This window comes from Oenanthe melanoleuca, chromosome Z (assembly GCF_029582105.1).
Source record: "Oenanthe melanoleuca isolate GR-GAL-2019-014 chromosome Z, OMel1.0, whole genome shotgun sequence".
Lineage (NCBI taxonomy): Eukaryota > Metazoa > Chordata > Aves > Passeriformes > Muscicapidae > Oenanthe > Oenanthe melanoleuca.
In genome coordinates, this window is record NC_079362.1 from 74,079,114 (window position 1) to 74,098,991 (window position 19,878).

General features: G+C 50.2%; 1 protein-coding gene across 1 annotated transcript in view; it reads left to right on the forward strand.

Annotated features, from left to right (window-relative positions):
• The first annotated feature begins 2,234 nt into the window (after nucleotides 1–2,234).
• Nucleotides 2,235–19,878, forward strand: part of ARK2C (arkadia (RNF111) C-terminal like ring finger ubiquitin ligase 2C) — a 54,250-nt gene continuing 36,606 nt past the window's right edge. The window contains exon 1 of the mRNA XM_056514279.1: nucleotides 2,235–2,396. Within this exon, the coding sequence (XP_056370254.1) occupies nucleotides 2,336–2,396 (61 nt within the window). The 5' untranslated portion in view covers nucleotides 2,235–2,335. The remainder of the gene's footprint in view (nucleotides 2,397–19,878) is intronic.

Below are 19,878 nucleotides of genomic sequence, written 5' to 3' on the forward strand. Positions count from 1 at the left end.
GATGGATGGATGATGGATGGATGGGTGATGGATGGATGGATGGATGGATGGGTGGATGGATGGATGGATGGATGGATGATGGGACGGATGGATGGGTGGATGGATGGATGATGGATGATGGATGGATGATGGATGGATGGATGGATGGATGGGTGATGGATGGATGGATGGATGGATGATGGATGGATGGATGGATGGATGGATGGATGGGTGATGGATGGATGGGTGGATGGATGATGGATGGATGATGGATGGATGGATGATGGATGGATGGATGGATGGATGGATGGATGGATGATGGATGGATGGATGGATGATGGATGGATGGGTGATGGATGGATGGATGGATGGATGATGGATGGATGGATGGATGGGTGGATGGATGGGTGGATGGATGATGGATGGATGATGGATGGATGGATGGATGGATGGATGAATGGATGGATGGATGGATGGATGATGGATGGATGGATGGATGATGGATGGATGGGTGATGGATGGATGGATGGATGGATGGATGGATGGATGATGGATGGATGGATGGATGATGGATGGATGGATGATGGATGGATGGGTGATGGATGGATGGATGGATGGATGGATGGGTGATGGATGGATGGATGATGGGACGGATGGATGGATGGATGGATGGATGGATGGGTGATGGATGGATGGATGGATGGATGGATGGATGGATGGATGGATGATGGGACGGATGGATGGATGGATGGATGGATGGATGGATGGATGATGGATGAATGGGTGGATGGATGGATGGATGGATGATGGATGGATGATGGATGGATGGATGGATGGATGGATGGATGGATGGATGGATGGAGGGATGATGGATGGATGATGGATGGATGGATGAATGGACAATGGCTGGCCAGCTGGCTAGACTGACAGGTGTAAGGACAGACAGATGGAAGGACAAACAGACAGACAGAGAGATGGGGAGGATGTATGGAAGGATGGGTGGATGGGTGGACGGACAGACAGAAGGATGGATGGCTGGCTGGACGGACAGGCGGAAAGACAGACAGACAGGTGGAAGGACAAACAAGTGGAAGGACAGACAGGTGGAAAGACAGGCAGACAGAGAGACAGGTGGAAGGACAGAAAGACGGACAGGCGGAAGGACAGGCAGGCAGACAGACAGACAGACAGATAGGGGGACAGGTGGAAGGACTGACAGATGGGCAGGTGGAAGGACAGACAGATGGACAGACAGACAGACAGGTGCAAGGACAGACGGACTGACAGACAGATGGACAGGTGTAAGGACAGACAGACAACAGACAGGTGGAAGGATGGACAGACAGACACACGGACAGATGGAAGGACTGACAGATGGGCAGACACACAGACGGACGGACAAGTGTAAGGACAGTCACACAAACAGATGGACGGATAGTCAGTCAGTCAGATAGACGGACGGACACACAGACAGATGGATGGACAGACGGACAGGTGTAAGGACAGTCACACAGATGGACGGACAGTCAGTCAGATAGATGGACGGACACACAGACAGACGGAGAGACGGACGATCAGTCAGTCAGTCAGTCAGACAGATGGACAGGCAGACAGACGGACGGACAGTTGTAAGGACAGTCACACAGAGAGATGGACAGTCAGTCAGTCAGTCAGACAGACGGACGGACAGACAGATGGTCAGGTGTAAGGACAGTCACACAGACAGACGGACGGATAGTTAGTCAGTCAGCCAGACGGACGGACGGACAGGTGTAATGACAGTCACACAGACGGACGGACAGACGGACGGACAGGTGTAAGGACAGTCATGCAGACGGACGGACAGTCAGTCAGACAGACAGACGGACGGACGGACAGGTGTAATGACAGTCACACAGACGGACGGACAGTCAGTCAGTCAGTCAGTCAGTCAGACAGACAGTCAGTCAGACAGACAGACGGACGGACGGACAGGTGTAAGGACAGTCACACAGACGGACGGACAGTCAGTCAGTCAGACAGACAGTCAGTCAGTCAGTCAGTCAGTCAGTCAGTCAGTCAGTCAGTCAGTCAGACAGACGGACAGACGGACGGACGGACGGACAGGTCTAAGGACTCCCCGAACCCACGGAGCAGCCGGGGCGGGTGCGCGCGCACGCGACCCCGCCGCGCGCGCGTGCGCGCCTCCCTCGCGCGCGGGCGGCCCCGCCCTCGGCGCCCATTGGCCGGCGGCGGGGCGGGGGGCGTGTCCCGGCGGCGGCCCCCGCGCTGCCATTGGCCGCGCGCCCCTTTGTGTGCCGGCCGAGCGCGGCCGCCGCCAGTCGCCGGCGCGTCCGGGGGGCACAAAGGCCGCAGCATGGTCCTGGTGCACGTCGGATACCTGGTGCTGCCCGTCTTCGGCTCCGTGCGCAACAGAGGTACCGCTCCCGGCAACGCGGGTTCGCGTCCCGGGGCCGCTCACGGCGGCGAGGGGGGGCGGCGCGTCCCGGGTCCCCGGCGGCAGGAAGGGGGGGCTGCCCCTCAGCGCTCCCCTCAGCCCACCTCACCCAGCCCGGCGGCGATCCCCCTTTCTGGGGCGCCACCCGCCCCGCACACACCACGTTTTGGGACCCCCCCCCTCCCGCCCGCACCTCCCGTCTCCGCTGCGGTAGATCCGTTCCCCCCTCCCCCCCTCCCGTTCTTCTTTTACGGATTTTATTTTATTTTTTAATTTACCCTTTCCCCCCCCCCACCCCTCACCGTAGCCACCAGGCCATCCCAGCGTAGCTGTAGCCGATAACAGCCATTTTTGTACCTCCATCCTGTGTAGTAGCTGAGTTACATTTGCACTGTAAATTCCTGTTAAGTGGATTCGTTTTGCTGTGGTCGTCGTCGCAGAGTCTCTTTGGGGTGGGGTGGGGGACAAACGCCCCCAGATTGCGGCCGAACCCACAACCCCGGGGCGGCTGAGCTTGGGAGGGACCGCGGTGGGGACCGCTGGTCCCACCTCCGTGCTGAAAACCGTGCGAAAAAAACCAAAGAAAAAACAAACCAGAAACATTAAATCTGGGGAGGGGAAGCGCGGCGATTGGCCGCGGGTTCCCAAAATCGGCGTGGCGGAGTTTGGGGAGCGGTCAGGCGGAGGTGCAGCATCCCTGTCCCCGCGGTGACACCGCTGTCGCCGCGGGCATCGCCCCCGGCTCTCCTGCAGCCACAAGTGTCCCGTCCCGCCGGCGCACCCCCCAAAAAAACCCCCAGAAAATAACCAAAACCAAAAAACCGGGCTGCCGAAAGAGACGACTGGCAAAATGGTTTTCCATTAAACAGGGATAACATTTTTTTCTGCTGTGCTGAATTACTTCCTGTTCTTATTTTGTGGGTAATTTTTTCTGTACCGAATATCCTTTGGTTGTGTATCTCCACCTTTTTTCTTGTACTAAAACTAAAGCATGGTCTGTATTTTTTTACATTACCTAGTTTCTGATGTAAATCTCTCTGTAGAGACATACCCTGCTGAAATGTAATGTGCTGTAGCCTATACATCTGCTCAGTGTACGCTGCTTTTGTTCTGTTGCCCTTCCATAGCATGGTGGGCCTTGCCTTTTTGTATTGTGTGCATGATGACATTGTTACACACGATTCCACTAATACTAATATACGATCTCTCAATAAAGAAACTAGTTTTCCTATATTAACCTAGTGTGCTTTTTCTATTGCTGTTTTCCCATTTATTGTCGTATCCTGCTGTTTAGATTTTTTCCTTGCTTTCCCCTCATCGTGAGGTTTGAGTGAGTGGATTTTTTCTCCCTCGTAGAACAGATATGGGGGCTTTTAAATACGTTCCCCCCCCCCACCACTTCCTATCCCATATCTACCCTCAGCATTAGTCTGTGTGTACATACTTCCCAACGCACAGTCCATATTGCTGTTGTGCCGATGCAGAATTCTGGTTTTACCGCAGACAGCCAAAAAAAAAAAAGTGTACAAATCCAATCCCTCATTCTCAATCAAAAAAAAAAAAAAGAAAAAAAAGAAAAAGAATTGATGAAGGGTCTGCTGCTTATTCATTCTAGTTACAACATTACACCAGGTCTTTACCAGACTGATCCCTCTGTATGGATGGGGGGGGGGGGAGAATGTGTTTATTTTTCGAAACTCCTGATTAACGAGAAGTAAACCAACCTGTATTTAAAAAAAAAAAAAAAAAAAAACCAAAAAAAACCCTCTAATCTTTAAGCTGTATATTTTAAACATATACCTCTCTGTGAGTGCCCTGCCCACCATCTGCCAGGCGAGAAGTTGCCGTGCCTCGGTCCCGCGGCGACTGGCACGCTATAAATATCTCCACGAGACCCCTGCAAGGCAGGGCTCGTAAAAACGTCCCAGCTGCTAATGTTGTAACTACATTTTTTCCTGCTCGAAGCCTCCAGGCCCACCATCTTCTGAATAAAAACTCGATTTGGTCAAAAAAAAAAAAAAAAAAAAAAAAAGGGGGGGGGTCGAACTATGGTGTTGGGAGAAAGTAATGGGGAGCCTTAAAATATTGGAAGCATGAAGGAATGGATGAATTGCGGTCAGCGAGCAGTTTTGCTGCGGCTGCAAAGCGATGATAATAATAGTGGCCACCTCTCCTCATGCCTGCAGCAGACCTCCTCTCCCAGGTCTGCAGAACGGTCCTGTAAATCCTCCTCGTTTTGGCTTGGATGCCACGAGGAACTGAGGGAAGCCAGGGCTCCCAAAGCCAGGAGATGGGGCTGGGAGGGGAGGCGGGGGGAGCATCTTGTCTTTAATTACATTTCCACAGAAGCGGGGGGAGAGACGCAGGATTGGTGATTGGTCTTTAATGAGAGGAAGACAAATTCAGCAGGTCGGTGGCTCCCACCCGCTAAAATTTCACGAGGAGCCGCTGGCAAACAAAACAAAAGCCAGTGGCTCCTGCAGCCCGCCCTGCCTTTACCCCAGCATCCCTCCCAGAGACGCATCATTTCGCAAGGCTGTGCCTCTCCACCTCTCCTAGCTCTATCCTGAGTTCGGTTGGTTTTCTCTATGAACATTTATTTATGATTTCCTTCTCCATATTTCCTTTTCCGTGTATCTCGGTGACTGTTTGGCCATCCTGTCCCCTCTGTATGAGCACCGGTGGGGTGCCCCCCTGCTCCCCCCTGGATGTAGTGTATGCCGTGGCCCTTTGTTCTCGCTCCATCCTCGCCCCGGGCCAGCGCTGAGCTCCTCCGTGCCTGACACGTCCCCATACACATCCTGAGGAGGGAGGCTGTGCTTCTCGCTTGCATGAAGGGAGACATGCATGCCTGTTGGGGCTGATCATTTTCCAATGTGACTTTTTTTATTATTTTCTCCCCTCCCCGCCCTCTCCTCCCCCCCCACCCGATCGTATTTTTTTTTCTTTTTTGTTTAGTTTGGTTTGTTTTGTTTCCTTTTCTTTTCAAATTCAAACCCTCCCTCCTCTCCCTCACCAGCCCCACGCCACGTGAGACAATGAGATTCGGGTTATGGCGTGGGGGAAGAAAAAAAAAATTAAAAATCCCCCTTCTCCTCTCCTCCACCCCAAACCCCAACACGGATAAACCCATCCCCTCCACGGACACCTGCCGGCAGCTGCCCCTTTGTTGGGAGTGGGGATTCACTGCAGCGAGCGTAACAACCCCCCCCAGGTCTCACTCTGCAAATTAGCTCTGCTACAGAGCAGGGCTGCGTGCTCCATCCACTCGGAGGATGCCTTGGTAATCTAATAATGCAGAAAACTGCTGGGTTAATGGCAACTTTTAAAGCAATTCATCATCCGCATCATATTTTTGACCTGTCTTGTTAGAAACACATCCTTACAAGAGGAAACATCCCCCCCTCCTCCACCTCCCAGCCTTATTAGTCAGTAACCACCAGGCTTTCATAGCTCATAATCCATCAAACTCATCCACATTTTAATGACTTAATTCCTTTGACACTCTTGAAAAGCCATGTTTGAGTCCTGAAAAAACCACCTGGTACAAAGAAAATTTTTTTTTTTTTTTTGGTTTGTGTTTTGTTGGTTGTTTTTTTTTTTTTTTTTATGGTTTATGTTTTTGTTTTAGCATCGCGGGCTAAGGAAATCCAAGGTGGGTCACGTGCTGGTGGTGCTGCTGTGGGTGTGGAGCCACATGCAGTGATTTCTGTAAAGCCTAGAACATCTCTCCAGCACCAACCTGTATCCCTGGGCTCCCTTAAATAGCTCCTTTCAGTAACAGGGAGGAAGATAATCCCAAACACAGACAAAACCAGCTCTGAGGTTCATTTATGTAAGGGTTGTGTAAAGGTCTCACACCCATCTGCGTGCGTTTAACGATGGCCAGAGGGAGCTGGGCTGATGGGTTTGGGCTGGTGGGCACAGCTTCCATCCTTTTTGAGAGAAACAAGTGGTGGTCACGTTTTGCTCATGCTGGGAATTACCAGCAAAGCCTAAAGCGAGCTGATCTGGATTTACCTTGCTGAGTGTGGATCTGGCCCGTGGAAGTGTGTTATTTAAGAACCGGTGAGTTGGAGCGCGAGGGAGGCAGCAGCAGAAGCTGTGAAGCTTGGGGGTGGTCGGAGGGGTGTGTCTGCCACAAAAACCCAGAGCTGCTCTGAGGGAGGGGGACACAGTGCTGAGGACACTGTGGGGACACACTGGGCAGAGTGTGGGTGTCCTCACGGAGTCACCCCGAGTCTTCCTCCGTGACCTTTCTGGAAGGACTTTCCTAGAGTAAGTCCTGAGTTTCATTTATGCTCAGAACCTGGGCAGCTCTGAAAGGGGAGGATGGAGCCTGGCTGGGGCAGGCATTGCCCCAAAAGCTGTAGGAGAAACCCCTGCCCAGGTACCTCAGGGAGCATGTGGGACACCCAAGACTGGCTCCTGCATCTCCACTGACCAGAGGGACAATGGTGGCAACCACTGGAGGTGCAGAGGTGGAAGGACAGGGGAATACAGCTCTTTTGGGGGTAGCAAGGATGTGGGCATCCCCTCCCATCCCTCTACATGCTGGCTTAACCCCAAACCATGACTTGGGGCTGCCTCATGTCTAAACTTTATTGTTATCTCCAGAGGTGTTAAAAAAAGGAAGGGCACTGCAGCAGGTCAGCAGAGAAAAAACCTTCCCCACCCTTAACCTGGGAGTGCTCGTTTTTGTGAGGCTTTAAATTAATGAGTGAGAAATCCAAGAGGAGATTTTTGCAGAAGGTTTTCTCCTATGTTAAACTGTCTTCAATATCTGTAACCCTCAGGAACAGGGTTGGTTTGGCAATTGGAAGAGGTGTGATGGCAGTGCCAAATGCTGTGACTCTCGGGCATCTCCTGGTATTTGGGTGCTCCTGCAAAACCCTGCAGCTCCTGGAGCTGGGTGATAGCACGGGGCTTTGCTCTTAAGGGGTTGTACATAATGTAGAACTTCAAGCTGCTGCTTATGGCAAACTGTCCTCAGAACTCACAAGTCTGCACTCTCCAGGTGTTTTGGCTGATGTGGGGGTTTGGGAAGCAGAAGGGGTCTGCAGTGGGGCCAGGGCAGGGCCCTGTAGGGAGGCAGTGAGAGTAGAGACAACACCCAGTGGGGAAAATGGTAATTTTCTCCCTCTTCTGGTTCAGTTTGGGTAGAGGAAGTGGGTTAGTCTGCAGTTGGGGTTGACAAAGTGGCTTCCCAAGCAACTCTGCACATGGGACCCCAAGAGACATCCACAAGTTAAATCCTTGTGTGGTTTTGTCTTACTCCTAAACCTTAGTGAGAAAACTGTCTTTTCTCTGTCTTTTGAGAAAGATTAAATTCTAAAAAAGAAAAAAAAACCAAAACCCAAGCAAGCAAATAAACGAAGAAAAAAAAAAAAAAAGAAAAGAAAAAAGAGAAAAAAAAGCAAGCAATCACTCTTTAGCCTCTTGCAACAGGTCCTGGTGGTAGCAAGGACTAGGCTCCTGTGCTGGAGAGCTCAGCAGCAGCCAGGATGGAGGGAAAGCAAACCCTTGTCTGCTCCATGCCTCCTCTCCACCTTTTCTTAACCCTTTCTGCTCCTCCTCTGCTCAGTTTTGCAGTCTCCCAGGACCTTTTCTCACACATTTTCCTGCCTGATGGTCCTTTGCATTTCCCAGCCCCAGCTGGATTGGGCTGGTTGGCCCATGCTGTCGTGGATCCCTCTTGGTAAGTGTCCTTAACCTCTGTTGTTTTCTCTCTCTCTCTTTAAAGGCTGCAAAATGTGCCTGCAGGAAAGTTGTGTGTGTGTGGCTCGTGGCTCTTTAATGAAAATCATCTCTTCATTGAGGGATTACACCCAGTGGGGTCAGCAGCAGAGAAGTGCTGGAAGCAGCAAAGGTGCAGGTTGTGCGGAGAAAGAGAGAGTAAGAGGCAGCCCTGTGGGCTGGGAGTGAAGTGAGGGCACACCTGTAGGGAAATGTTTGGGTGAGGATTTTGGGGGAAGGATCCCAGTGTCTCTGTCTCTCTCACCACATCCCTGTGGTCCCAGCTGCTCCCAGTGGCTGCCCTGCGTGGAGGTGACACCCCAAGTGTGGGTGACCCTCAGCTCAATCAGGGCCACTGGCTGGTGCTGGTTTTCCTCTTTTTCCTTCCCTCTGGAAGGCTCAAGTGTTGCTGTGGAGCTGCCACTGTGCTCCACCCCTCCATGTCCTTTCCCAAATGATCCAAAGAGCAGGTGTGTCCCTAAAAAAGGAGAGCGCCAGGCATGGGCACTTCTGGGACTGCTTTGAGTAGGACTGATGGAACTGGACAGCCTACCAAACCATATGTCCAGCTCTGGAGCTCAGAACAGCTGTGGAAACATTATCTTGTCCTTTTTTTTTTTTTTTTTTTTTTCCAGGCTGGGAGGGGTCTCTAAAAGGCATTCAGAAAAACCATCCCTGGGGCATCTGTCTTGCTGCAGCTGCTCCCCACCCTGGGTTCCTCCAGTGACAGAAGGGATAGGAAACATCCCTGTAGCAAATGTGCCCTCCCCAGCTGTGCTTCCTGTGTGTCTCTGGGATTCCTCATTCTCCTGGTGGCATCTGACTCTTCCTTCAATCGCACTGCTAGATCAAGGCACTGATATTTCCCACAGGATCTTGGGTTTTTTGGAGGCTGTGGGTGCCTGAGGAGGCACCACTCATGACCACTTACCCACTAGCTAGCCAGTTTCTATGCTGTCTCTGCATCTACAGACAAAAGGAAGCTTTCTTCTCTCTCTCTCTGTCTTTTTTTTTTTTTTTTCTTTTTTTTTTTTTTTTTTTTTTTTTATTTTTTAAATAATATCAGAGGAGGTGCCTATGTTTGCCTGTGCGCCTTGGGGCAGCGCAGGATGTTTGGTCTATTCAGGGCTGGCCATTGTCAGCTGGTGGGAGCTGATACTTAAACAGTCTCTCCTGAGAGCCCCAAAGCTCAGTGAGGAGCAGCTGGAGTCTGAACGGAGCTGTGGGTTCGTCGTGAAGCTGCCTGGATGTGGGGCTGGATACCCATCTGGCAAGGTCTGAACTTGTTTGTACTTGCATAAACCCAAAAAAAAAAAAAAAGTCCTCAGCTTTTAAAGGAGTTGCTTGGCATTTATACTGGGGTGAATAAGATGAGAATCTAGTCTGAGGTGTGTTTTTATCTTAAAAGAGAGAAAGAAAAAATAGTTGGCAGTGAACTGGCCGCAGAGTAAAGATATTTTGTTTGCAGGAGGGTTTGGTGGTGCAGTTATCTTTGCAAAGACTATTGGGGTGTGCTAATCCCTGGTTTGGCATTTGCAGTTAAACTTGAGCAGGAGCTTTTTAAACCTCATTCAGTGTCTGAAGGTAATGGGGGTGGTGATGCTTCAGGAGAAGTGTCCATCAAGCCTGGCAGCTTCCACAAACTCCAGGCAGAAAATACCACTCATTTGCCTGTCAGGAAAGGAGCTGTAAATCTCATGCAGATTACCATGCTTCTTGTTGTGGTTTGCTAAATCCACATTTCTCTCTCTTGTAGCCTGGCCTTTAATATTAATATCTTTAATTTCATTTATAAATTCACTTATCAGCTTTCATTAGTCATCCCGTTAATGATCCCAGGCAAGAAATTTGTCATTTGACGTCAAAAGGCAGATTAAGGGACTTCTAAAGCCTTGGGAAACAGCTTCATGCTGCACCAGAATTATAGCAGTTGGCATACAAGGCTAATACTAGGTGTAATTTGCATCTGCTGCTCAGGGGATGAGTGATTATTTTATATATTTAGCAGAAAACAAGAGAATTTCTTAACCATGAACAGTGCTACGTTTCCTACAAACTCTGCAGTATTATGAATCACTGGGCCATAAACATTTTGTTTGCTGGTTCTGTGTTAGCACGGGGGGATCCTGACAGCTCCCTTCCTCCTTGGTGGGGTTTTCCTAATTGGAATTAAGAGATTCTCTCTGTGCTAGGAGCTGGAAGGGACAGGCAGTGGATTAAGATTTGCTTTGCCAAAACTGAGAGCTTTTGGTCGCTGAGCTCCCTTGATGGTAGGTGAGGGTGTTTGGGAGGGTTTGGAGATGGGTGTCTAAGGCATGAAAATGAGGGGAAAAGCGTCACAATATTTGCTTGAAATGTCTATAAAAGAGCAGGGATGGACTGAGAAGAGATGAGATGTAGCAGCTCCAGGCACTGGTCCGTTCAGGCCCGTCAGGATGAGGCTTTGCAGATGCTGGGAGCAAGCAGCGTGTTGGGAGAGACCTTATCTTGACCAGCTGTTATTTGTGATATCCCACAAATCTCCTGGGGCTCAGATAAGGGATGAGGAGGCTTCCTGTGCAGAGATAGCATGACATTACTGGGCTTGGGGTTGTTACAAAGTTGATTCTTTTTTTGTAATGAATGTCTCCATGTGCGCAACCCTATAGAAAAGATCCCCTTCCCTTCTGGCCACCTGCAAAGCCCATTGGCAGCCCCAAACTCTCTCCTGCTCCTCTGTGCAGAGCCTCCTTTGAGACCAAAGGGCTACAGGCAGCTCTCCACCAGCCTGAATGGAGAAAATGTTACCCATTGTGCACCAAAAGCACTTGGGGAGCTGGTTTTGCTCAGCCCTCCTTGGTCAGAGTGGGAAACTCCTGTGGAAACTGCAGTGGGATGACCCTGACTGGACACCAGGTGCCCACCCAGCTGCTCCATCCCTCCCCTGCTCAGGAAGGGGGGAGAAAATGAAATGGAAATGAAGTTGTTGAGATAAAGTCAATTAAATGAAGCAAAAGCTGCGAAGGAAAACAGGAGACATCCCCAGGTGATGTCTGGCTACTTCCTGGGAAGTTGGGATGCAGTACTCCTAGCAGATGGTCTCTGTGAGCCAGCCAGGGTGTGACACAGCCCAGGGCAGTGCCTGTCCCCTGTGCTGGCACTGCTGGGACACCTCCAGTGCTGGGGACAGCTCTGGAACCCTCAGGACAAGAGAGACACCGAGGGGCTGGAGCGTGTCCAGGGCAGGGACGGAGCTGGGGAAGGGGCTGGAGCCCCAGGAGAGGCTGAGGGAGCTGGAAAGGGGCTGAGCCTGGAGAAAAGGAGGCTCAGGGGGGACCTTGTGGCTCTGCACAACTCCCTGACAGGAGGGGACAGCCGGGGGGATTTGGGATCTTATCCCAGGGAACAGGGACAGGAGGAGAGGGAACGGCCTCAGGCTGGGCTAGGGGAGGCTCAGGGTGGATATTTGGGAAAATTCCTTCATGGAAAGGGTCATTAAGCTTAGGAATAAGCTGCCCAGGGCAGTGGTGGAGTCTTGCTCCTCAGAGGTGTTTAAAAGCCGTGTGGATGTGGCACCTGGGGACATGGGTCAGGGGTGGCCTTGGCTGGGAAGTGTTTGGACTTGATCTTAGAGGTGTTTTTCAGTCTAAATGATTGCTGGTTCCTGAGTTTATCAAAGCAGCAGCAAAACCAATCTCTATCCTTAATCTTCTGCTCAGCCCTGCCTGACTCCCTCCTGCAGTATGTTGACCAGTGGTGGCCAGACTCTCGCCTCTGAGGCTTCTCCTTCAAACTGTGAGCTGGGAATTAGGGTATGGCATGGATATCGGGCCCCAAGGCAAGGAATGTCCTGTCCCCATGGCATCAGGGGAGTGCATGGCTGAGCAGTGGGTGGTGGGCCAGCAGCTCAGCTAGAAAACAAGAATATCTGGTTTTGGTGATGATGATTATTTTCCAGTTCACTGGCTGAAAATTTATTTTCCTGGATCTATATTGTCCTTGAGTCTTTCAACAAAATGAGAGGGTGGGGAGAGGCTTTTAAATGGTTCATTTGAAGGGAGATTAAATAGGCCACAACCCCAGAAGTGAAATGCTATCTTATGACAAAAAAATGAAACAGCATCAGCTGGATGGAGGGAATAAAACAAATTCATCATGATTTTTATGTTGGGTTTTACACAAACACAAATGTTTCACTTTGACATAATTTTTTTCAGTATCTTAGAGGTGGGTTAGGTGTTTTGGGAAGCATGCAATGGTCAGGAATAGACTGCCTTTGTGTTCTTGTACTGTGAAACCATCAAATTTATTTAATCAACAGAAAGTGCTTCAATGCCTGAGATGAGTCTTGGAAAGAAGTGTGAGGTCACAAAATGAGACCAAAATTTTGGTAAAGCTGGCCCTTTCCCAAAAGAGAAAGGTCAGGTCAGCCCCTGCCCCTCCCTTCTCTCAGCTCCACTGGATCAAGGATGTGTTTCCAGGCTCAGGAGGGGACAGAGGTCATTTCCAAAATGACAGCAGGAGTGGAAATCTTGAGCAGGATGTGCCAGCCCTGCTCTGCTCCTCTCTGGTCTCACCCACCTCAGTCTCTGCTGCTCTGCTCTGGGCTGGGGCAGCCCCACCCCGAGTGCTGAGGGCACTTTTGGTGCCACAATAGAAGAAGAGACATGAAGATGTTGGAGAGGGTCCAAAGGAGGCCACAGGGTGGAGATGGGCCTTGAGGGGAAGCTGTGAGGGGCAGCTGAGGGCACTTGGTCTGTTCAGCTGGAGGAGAAGAGACTGACAGGAGACCTCATTGTGGTCTTCAACATCCTGGTGAGGGGCAGGAACTGATACCTGACAGTGACAGGTCCCAGGAACAGCTGGAGCTGTGCCAGGGAGGTTTAGGTTGGATTTCAGGAAAGGATTTTCCCCCAGAGGGTGCTGGCACTGCCCAGGCTCCCCAGGGAATGGGCACAGCCCCGAGGCTGCCAGAGCTCCAGGAGAGTTTGGACACTGCTCCAGGGATGCACAGGGTGGGATTTGGGGGTGTCTGTGCAGGGACAGGGACTCCATGACCCCTGTGAGTTCCCTTCCCACTCAGGATATTCTGTGACTCTCCTCCAGCCTGCAGATGCAAACAGCACCTTCTCCATGGCCTTGTTTGCTGTGGGCAGGAAAAGCAGTCTGGTTGTGTGATTACAACCTTGCCAGTGGAAATCCTGGGTGTTTTGCCACAGGAGACCACAGAGGCACCTTGGAGGTCAGGATGTATCATCCTGCCCTGGGTCATCTGCAGGGGCAGATCCTGAGGGCTGTGGTGCTATCCAGGTGCTCCTTCTGGATGGTGCAGGCTGTCCTGGGAAAGGAAAATATTGCCAGGAGGTAGTTGCAGGATTAGAAAAATAGGATATGTGTCAGGGGCAACATGTTCCCTTGGACAGAAAGTTCCTCCTGAGAGGGCTTGGATGCTGGTAGGGAAGCCAGGTGTTTTTGCTTGGTGTTGTCTCTGTTCTTCCTGCAACAAGTGATTTTTAGCCCCTTCAACTAAATTGAGGGCCAAATCTCAATGTCTGGGAAGCTGACTGCAGATTTTGGGGTATGTTGCAGTGGCTTGTTGTGGTTTAACCCCATCCAGCCCCTCACAGCCCCTCACTCAATCTCCCACCAATGGGATCAGGGAGAGAATCAGAAGGGTAAAAGCTGGAAAACTTTTGACTGGATTGAGATAAAGGCAGTTTAATAGGGACAGCAAAAGATGTGCACATAAGCAAAGCAAAAAACCAAGGAATTAATTCATATCTTCCCAAGGTCAGGCAGGTGTTCAGCAATCTCCAGAGAGCAGGGCCTCCTCCCATAGAACAGTGGCTTGGGAAGATGAACACCATCACTCCAAACATCCCTCCCTTCCTCCTTCTTCCCCTCACTTTATATTATCTTTGCCACTGTGGCCACACAAAAAGCAGCAAAGGCCTTGGCTCTGTGCAAGCCCTGCTCAGCAATAACAAAAACATCTCTGTGTTATGAACCCTGTGCTCAGCACAAACCCTAAACATAGCCCTGTACCAGCTACTGTGAAGGAAATTAACTCTATCCCAGCCCAAACCAGCACACACAAGCATCATGCAGACCTTGTGGGACTCCTGTCCTTGTCCTGGGATTCCATATCCAAAGCCCAGCATCTCTCACTGGACCTTTTCCTATTAGAAACCAAGCCCTGAGGGAAGTCTCTTCCCCAGGGCTGACCTCAGCACTGTCAGACTCGCCCTCTGTCTCTCTGCAGAGACTCAACTGCTGCTGCTTTTCAGCAAATGCCTTCCAAGGCTGGTTGTGTGCTGGATGAGTAGTCTGAGAACCACAGAATCATCTGAACTGGAAGGGACCCTAACTCCAATGGGATCATCCAGCCCAGCTCCTGTCGCTGCACATTCATCCCAGCAATCCCACCCTGTGCATCCCTGGAGCAGTGTCCAAACTCTCCTGGAGCTCTGGCAGCCTCGGGGCTGTGCCCATTCCCTGGGGAGCCTGGGCAGTGCCAGCACCCTCTGGGGGAAGAACCTTTCCTGAAATCCCACCTAACCCTCCTCCTAGCCAGCCCCACTCTTGGAATTACCTTCACCTGACTTCTCCACCTTTACCTCTCCCATTTGTCACCCTGTGCTACGATACCTGCCACACTTTCCCTTGTGGACATGAGGGGTTTTTTTGGAGTTGCTCCTTCCTCACATTCCTCCTCCAAGCACCAACATCTCCCTCGAGGCTGGTGCTGGCTCTGGGACCCAAACCTGCTGAAAACACTTTATGACAGTGCCTGGTGTGTGCTGGTGTAGGGGAGGGTAAGGCACTGCTCCACACTGTCCAGAGCTCCCTGAGAGCTCCGAAGGGCTGAGGAGGCTGAAGAACAAGCCCTGTCCTCTGGCTGCTGCCCTGGGGGTGTCTGTGATGGATGGTGTAATAAGTGGTGTTGGGAACACGGAGATGGGCAGATCTCTCTCATAACTAGCTTTAAAGAACAGTAGCAATTATTATTTGGCCAGGAGAAAGGAACATCGTGGTGTGGTGCCAAGTGGGCTCTCAGTACACATCCCTCTTCCAGTTCCACTTCTAGAAAACACTGCTTTTAGTGGGGGCGGTGGTTTTGATGGATGCTGTGCTGCAAAGTACCTGTGCTAAAGGGCTGCTGCTCTTCCATGGAACAGGGAGCACTGGAGCCTCCTCTCTGTCCCTCCTCCTCCTCTTGCTGCAATGGCACAGCTGGTCAGAGCTTTCTGACCCCAGCATGGGAGAGGGGCAGCAGCAAGGGCCCCTCCCAGTGCCCTGCAGTTCAAATGGGACACTGGGATGGACAGGCTCTGCAGAAACCCGACTGGCTGGCAGCATCCCCTGCAGGGGGAGGTGACATCCAGGCCAGCAGCAGGGTCAAGGGGCATCAGAGAGGTGCCAGGGCCTGGCAGCAGGGTGGTGCAGGGAGGAGAGATGCAGGGCACCCAACAACAGCCCCTGCCTGGAGCTGCCACCACTGCAGAGGCCCCTGGGGAGTCCTCTCTGAATGCAGCCTGTTGGAGGTAAGTTAATGGAGCAGGTGGATGTGCAGAGTGGGCACCCTGCCCTGAGCCAAAGTGCTCCTCCCCAGTCCATGAGTTGTCCCAGATCCTGCTTGCTATGGGGGTTTTCCCCTCCCCCCAAAAAACAAGCTCTTTTCTAGTGATGCCATGGCATGCACACTTTGCAACACGCCAGTGAGCTGGAGCTCTGAAAAAGTCAACAAATATAATGAGACTTTGAGATTAAAAGAAAAAAAAAAAAAAGGAAAGAAGGAAAGAAACAAAAGGGGTGAAAGCCCAGAGCACAAGAGCCTGGTGGAAATGTGAAGTGTTTGCCAAGGTTCAGGCACCAAAAAGCCAATGGAAAGTGATTTGTTGCTATCAATACCTGTGGTGAGTGATCTGCCCCCCATATCTGAGTTTGGGGTTGGGTGCAGTGCAGCCCATCAGCTGTAGAAGTTTCCATTTCTGTCTGTCAGTGCATACCACCTCCCCTGGGAGACAAAGGTATCCCTCTGCAAAGAGCAGGGCTTAAAATTCCTGGCAAGTTTTCACCTGTGGGAGAGATTTTAGCTGAACTCTGTTGTAGAAGTGCTGAGTGGAGTAGGGAGGGTAACACACACAGAGCAGCTCAGGAAGTTCTTGGGGCAGCAGGTGATGGACCAGAAAATCAAGGGAAAGCAGCAACACAGAGGGAAATCCCACACTGGTCTGGGGATGCTTGATGAGGCAGCTTGGTGATGGTCAGGAGAACTGTGGGATTCCACCTCCAGGCTGGGGCTGGAGGAGGTTTTTGGCTGGTTCCTGCAATATTGAGAGGAAATGAATGTTTGTCCAGCCTGCTGAGCTCTCAGCAGGGCTGGGCACTTTCTGAATGAGGCACCCCTTGTCTTTGAGAAAATGGGGCATTCAGGAGCATGTCTGAGCTCAGGGCTCCCAGAGGAAGTTTGCCATCCACACAGCTTTTGTTGTTGCTGTAAAATGTAGGGGTATCCCATTGCAGAATCATATAATTGTAAATCCCTAAAGTTGGGAAAAATCCTCCAGGATCATGGAGTCCAGCCACTGACCCATGTCCCCAAGTGTCACATCCACATAGATTTTAAATCCCTCCAGGGATGGGGACTCCACCACTGCCCTGGGCAGCCCATTCTAAGGTCTGACCTGAAAATTTCTTCTTTCAGTGAAGAAATAGTTTCTTAATATCTAATTTAAACCTCCCCTGGCACAATCTGAGGCCATTTGTTCCCATCCTGAATGTACAAAAAAGTCAGGAACTAGGATTTTGCCCACCGTCTTCCTGTGCCAGGGTATTCAGGGCTTGGGGACAGCCTGCAGACACCTCTCCAGGGCTTGATGCTTGCAGACCTGCCAAATGTTGGACAATTTCTGAACCAGACCTCCTAACTGGGGGCTCAGATCGATTTGCTTGGTCAAAATGCTTCTTCTGAATGGAGAAGCAGGGTTAGATGCTTTGTAGTCCATTGCTCTCTAAAGGACCAGAAGGATTTTAGAAATCCAGTGTGTGGCTTATCTGATGTTCTGGAGGCACCAGCCTTTAATTAACATCACTGAGAAGTTCAGATCCCAAATTTAATTCCTTTTTGTATACAACTAGGAGTTCTGAAGTGTCAACAGGTTTTGTGTCTTGAACAGATGTTACTTTTTTCCCCTCAGAGCTGGATTTAGTCTGAAATACTGCTTTGTAATTGCTGCTTCTCTCCTCTACCTGATATCTGCCAGAACCCCCATCCAGTGGATATTACATGGGTTAGTGTTATTTGTGCTCTATTATTTCCACCCAGGCAGAAGTCTTCTCCTGGGTTCAGCAGTTAGCACTGGGAGAAAAAATCCTTGTAATCTTTTTCTGCTCTCTCTAAAGGTCCTGTTATATCATGAACTGACAGTGTAAGTGGAAAATCTAGGATTATTTTCACTACGGTTTTTGATCTGTCCCAAATGTCCCATAAGGTGTTGAGTAGGAAAAACATTTTCAGGAAGAAATTTTTTTATGCTGAGGGGAAGGTGAGGCCCTGGCACAGGTTTCCCAGAGAAGCTGTGGCTGCCCCTGGATCCCTGGAAATGTCCAAGGCCAGGCTGGAGGGGGCTTGGAGCAACCTGGGACAGTGGAAGGTGTCCTGCCCATGGCAGGGGGTGACACAGGATGAGCTTTAAATGTCCTTTCCAAACCAAACCCTCTTGGGATTCTATGACCCAGACCACTGTGGGTGTGGTCCAAGGCCAAATATCTGTGTCCAGCACCTGGAGCAGAGCCCAGTTCTTCCCAAAGTGCTGGATGTGCTCCCGGTTACCCAAACCTGTGGGTTCAGGTGGGTGTGCATGCTCTGCACATCCCCATCCTAATCTCTGGTTTTTCCTAAGGCTGAGCAAGAGCTTTGGATCTCCCACCTTCATTTCTCCACCTGTGCAATGCACCAGTGACTATCTCACTAGCCACTGGGTGTAAAATTCAGGGAATTGGGAAAATACAAATGATTGTGCTCCTTTGTACATACAATTCATGGGTAGATGTAAATGTGGGTGGAGAAAAGCAGATTTCTGTTTCATACCCTCCTTTCTGTGGTCATGAAAGGAGGAAATGTGTATACAGGAGATGTCTGAAGGATTGTATTTAGCCATGAAAACTTGATGTCTCTGCTTTCTTCAGGAAACAGATCTGGAAATGAAACAGAAAGCTGACAAAGCTGAGACTCTTGGATGAAAAACGAAAACCTTAATTCTTTCTTAATGTCATAGACATGAATAAATATTGTTTTTTAAATAATAGCTTCAACATTATTTGGTTAAAATCCAAGGGGAGGCACTTTCCCAAGGTCACTCACTACACCAGTGGGAAGAGTGACTCACACCCCCTCTCCTCTGATGAAATCTGCTTAAAAATACTGATCTGGGGGAAAACCTGTCTGCTGGCACTACCTGTACGACTTCCTTATCTGGCTGCTCTGATCAATAGGTTTTCTTTCCCTGATATATCTTGACAAAATTTTTGAGTCCAACATCAACTCCTTTTCAATGCCACCTGATCCAGGGCTGTGGAGATCTGTGGCTGCTTCTTCATAGCAGGGGATTTGCCCAAGTGTATCAGATCTGGAGCCACTGAGGGGGAATTGATGTGAAATGCCTTGATGTTGGTTTTACAGTCTCTTTAATAGGCATAACTGTGCTGTTAAACTGATCGGCCTGTATTTAGCTGTTATTTGTATTTGAGTGGAATAAAATGTTTTCCTTTAGGAAACGTGGATTCTGCAGGGTAAAGGAGCTATTACAAACCTCCCAAGTGCCTCAGCAATAACGATGTGACAACTTACAGCCTGAAACCAAAACTCCTTGAGCTGTAGCTGTGCTTAAAATCCTATTTCACCCTCTGCCCCATGTCCTTTCCTTCACCCCAAGAACATTTTCAAAATATCTCTGACACAATGGTGCTGCTCACACACCTTCCACTACCCCAGGATGCTCCAAGCCCCATCCAACCTGGCTTTGGACACTGCCAGGGATCCAGGGGCAGCCACAGCTGCTCTGGGCACCCTTCAGCATCCTCTGAGATTTGGATCTAGAGGAATTTGCAGCCTGGACTTGTCTGTATGGACATGAGCTGGCTGCACCCTTGGGTTGGAGTTCCTTGTGCTAAAGGGTGTAGGAAAAAACATGTCCTGGTAATTCTGTGGGTGTCCTTTGCCCAAGGGTGACAGCAGCCATCCCACTTAGCTGTACAAGCAGGGAGCTGCACATGTTTTTGGCCACAGGGCCATGCTGCTTTGGTCAGGAAGGTGTCAGGATGGTGATGGGGAGGACACCTCTGCTGCTAATGACTCCTCCAGTGTCCATGAGTCCAGCAACAGGGAGGCTCTTGTAGCACCCTTGGATCCTCTGAGCCCTCTTTGTGGCCAGCAGTGGGTTAAAAAACCTTTAACTTTGCTCACAGAATGAGTACAGAATACACACCTGGGGGAGAGGGTTCAAAACTGAGGCAGAACAACCCAGCTGAAATCTTATTTCTTGCTCTTGGGAATTTTTTGGTAGAGTTTTTTTTTTTTTTTTTTTTTTTTTTTTGTGCAATTTTTTCTCCCTTTCCTCTTGGCTCTATCTTTCAAATTGCAGCTCATGAAGATTTGTCACAGGTCAGGAAGACTTAAGCCACGATTTGCAGAAGATGAATGGAATTTTAAAATCAATTTAGTGGTCCCCAGTGTCAGTGGGGTG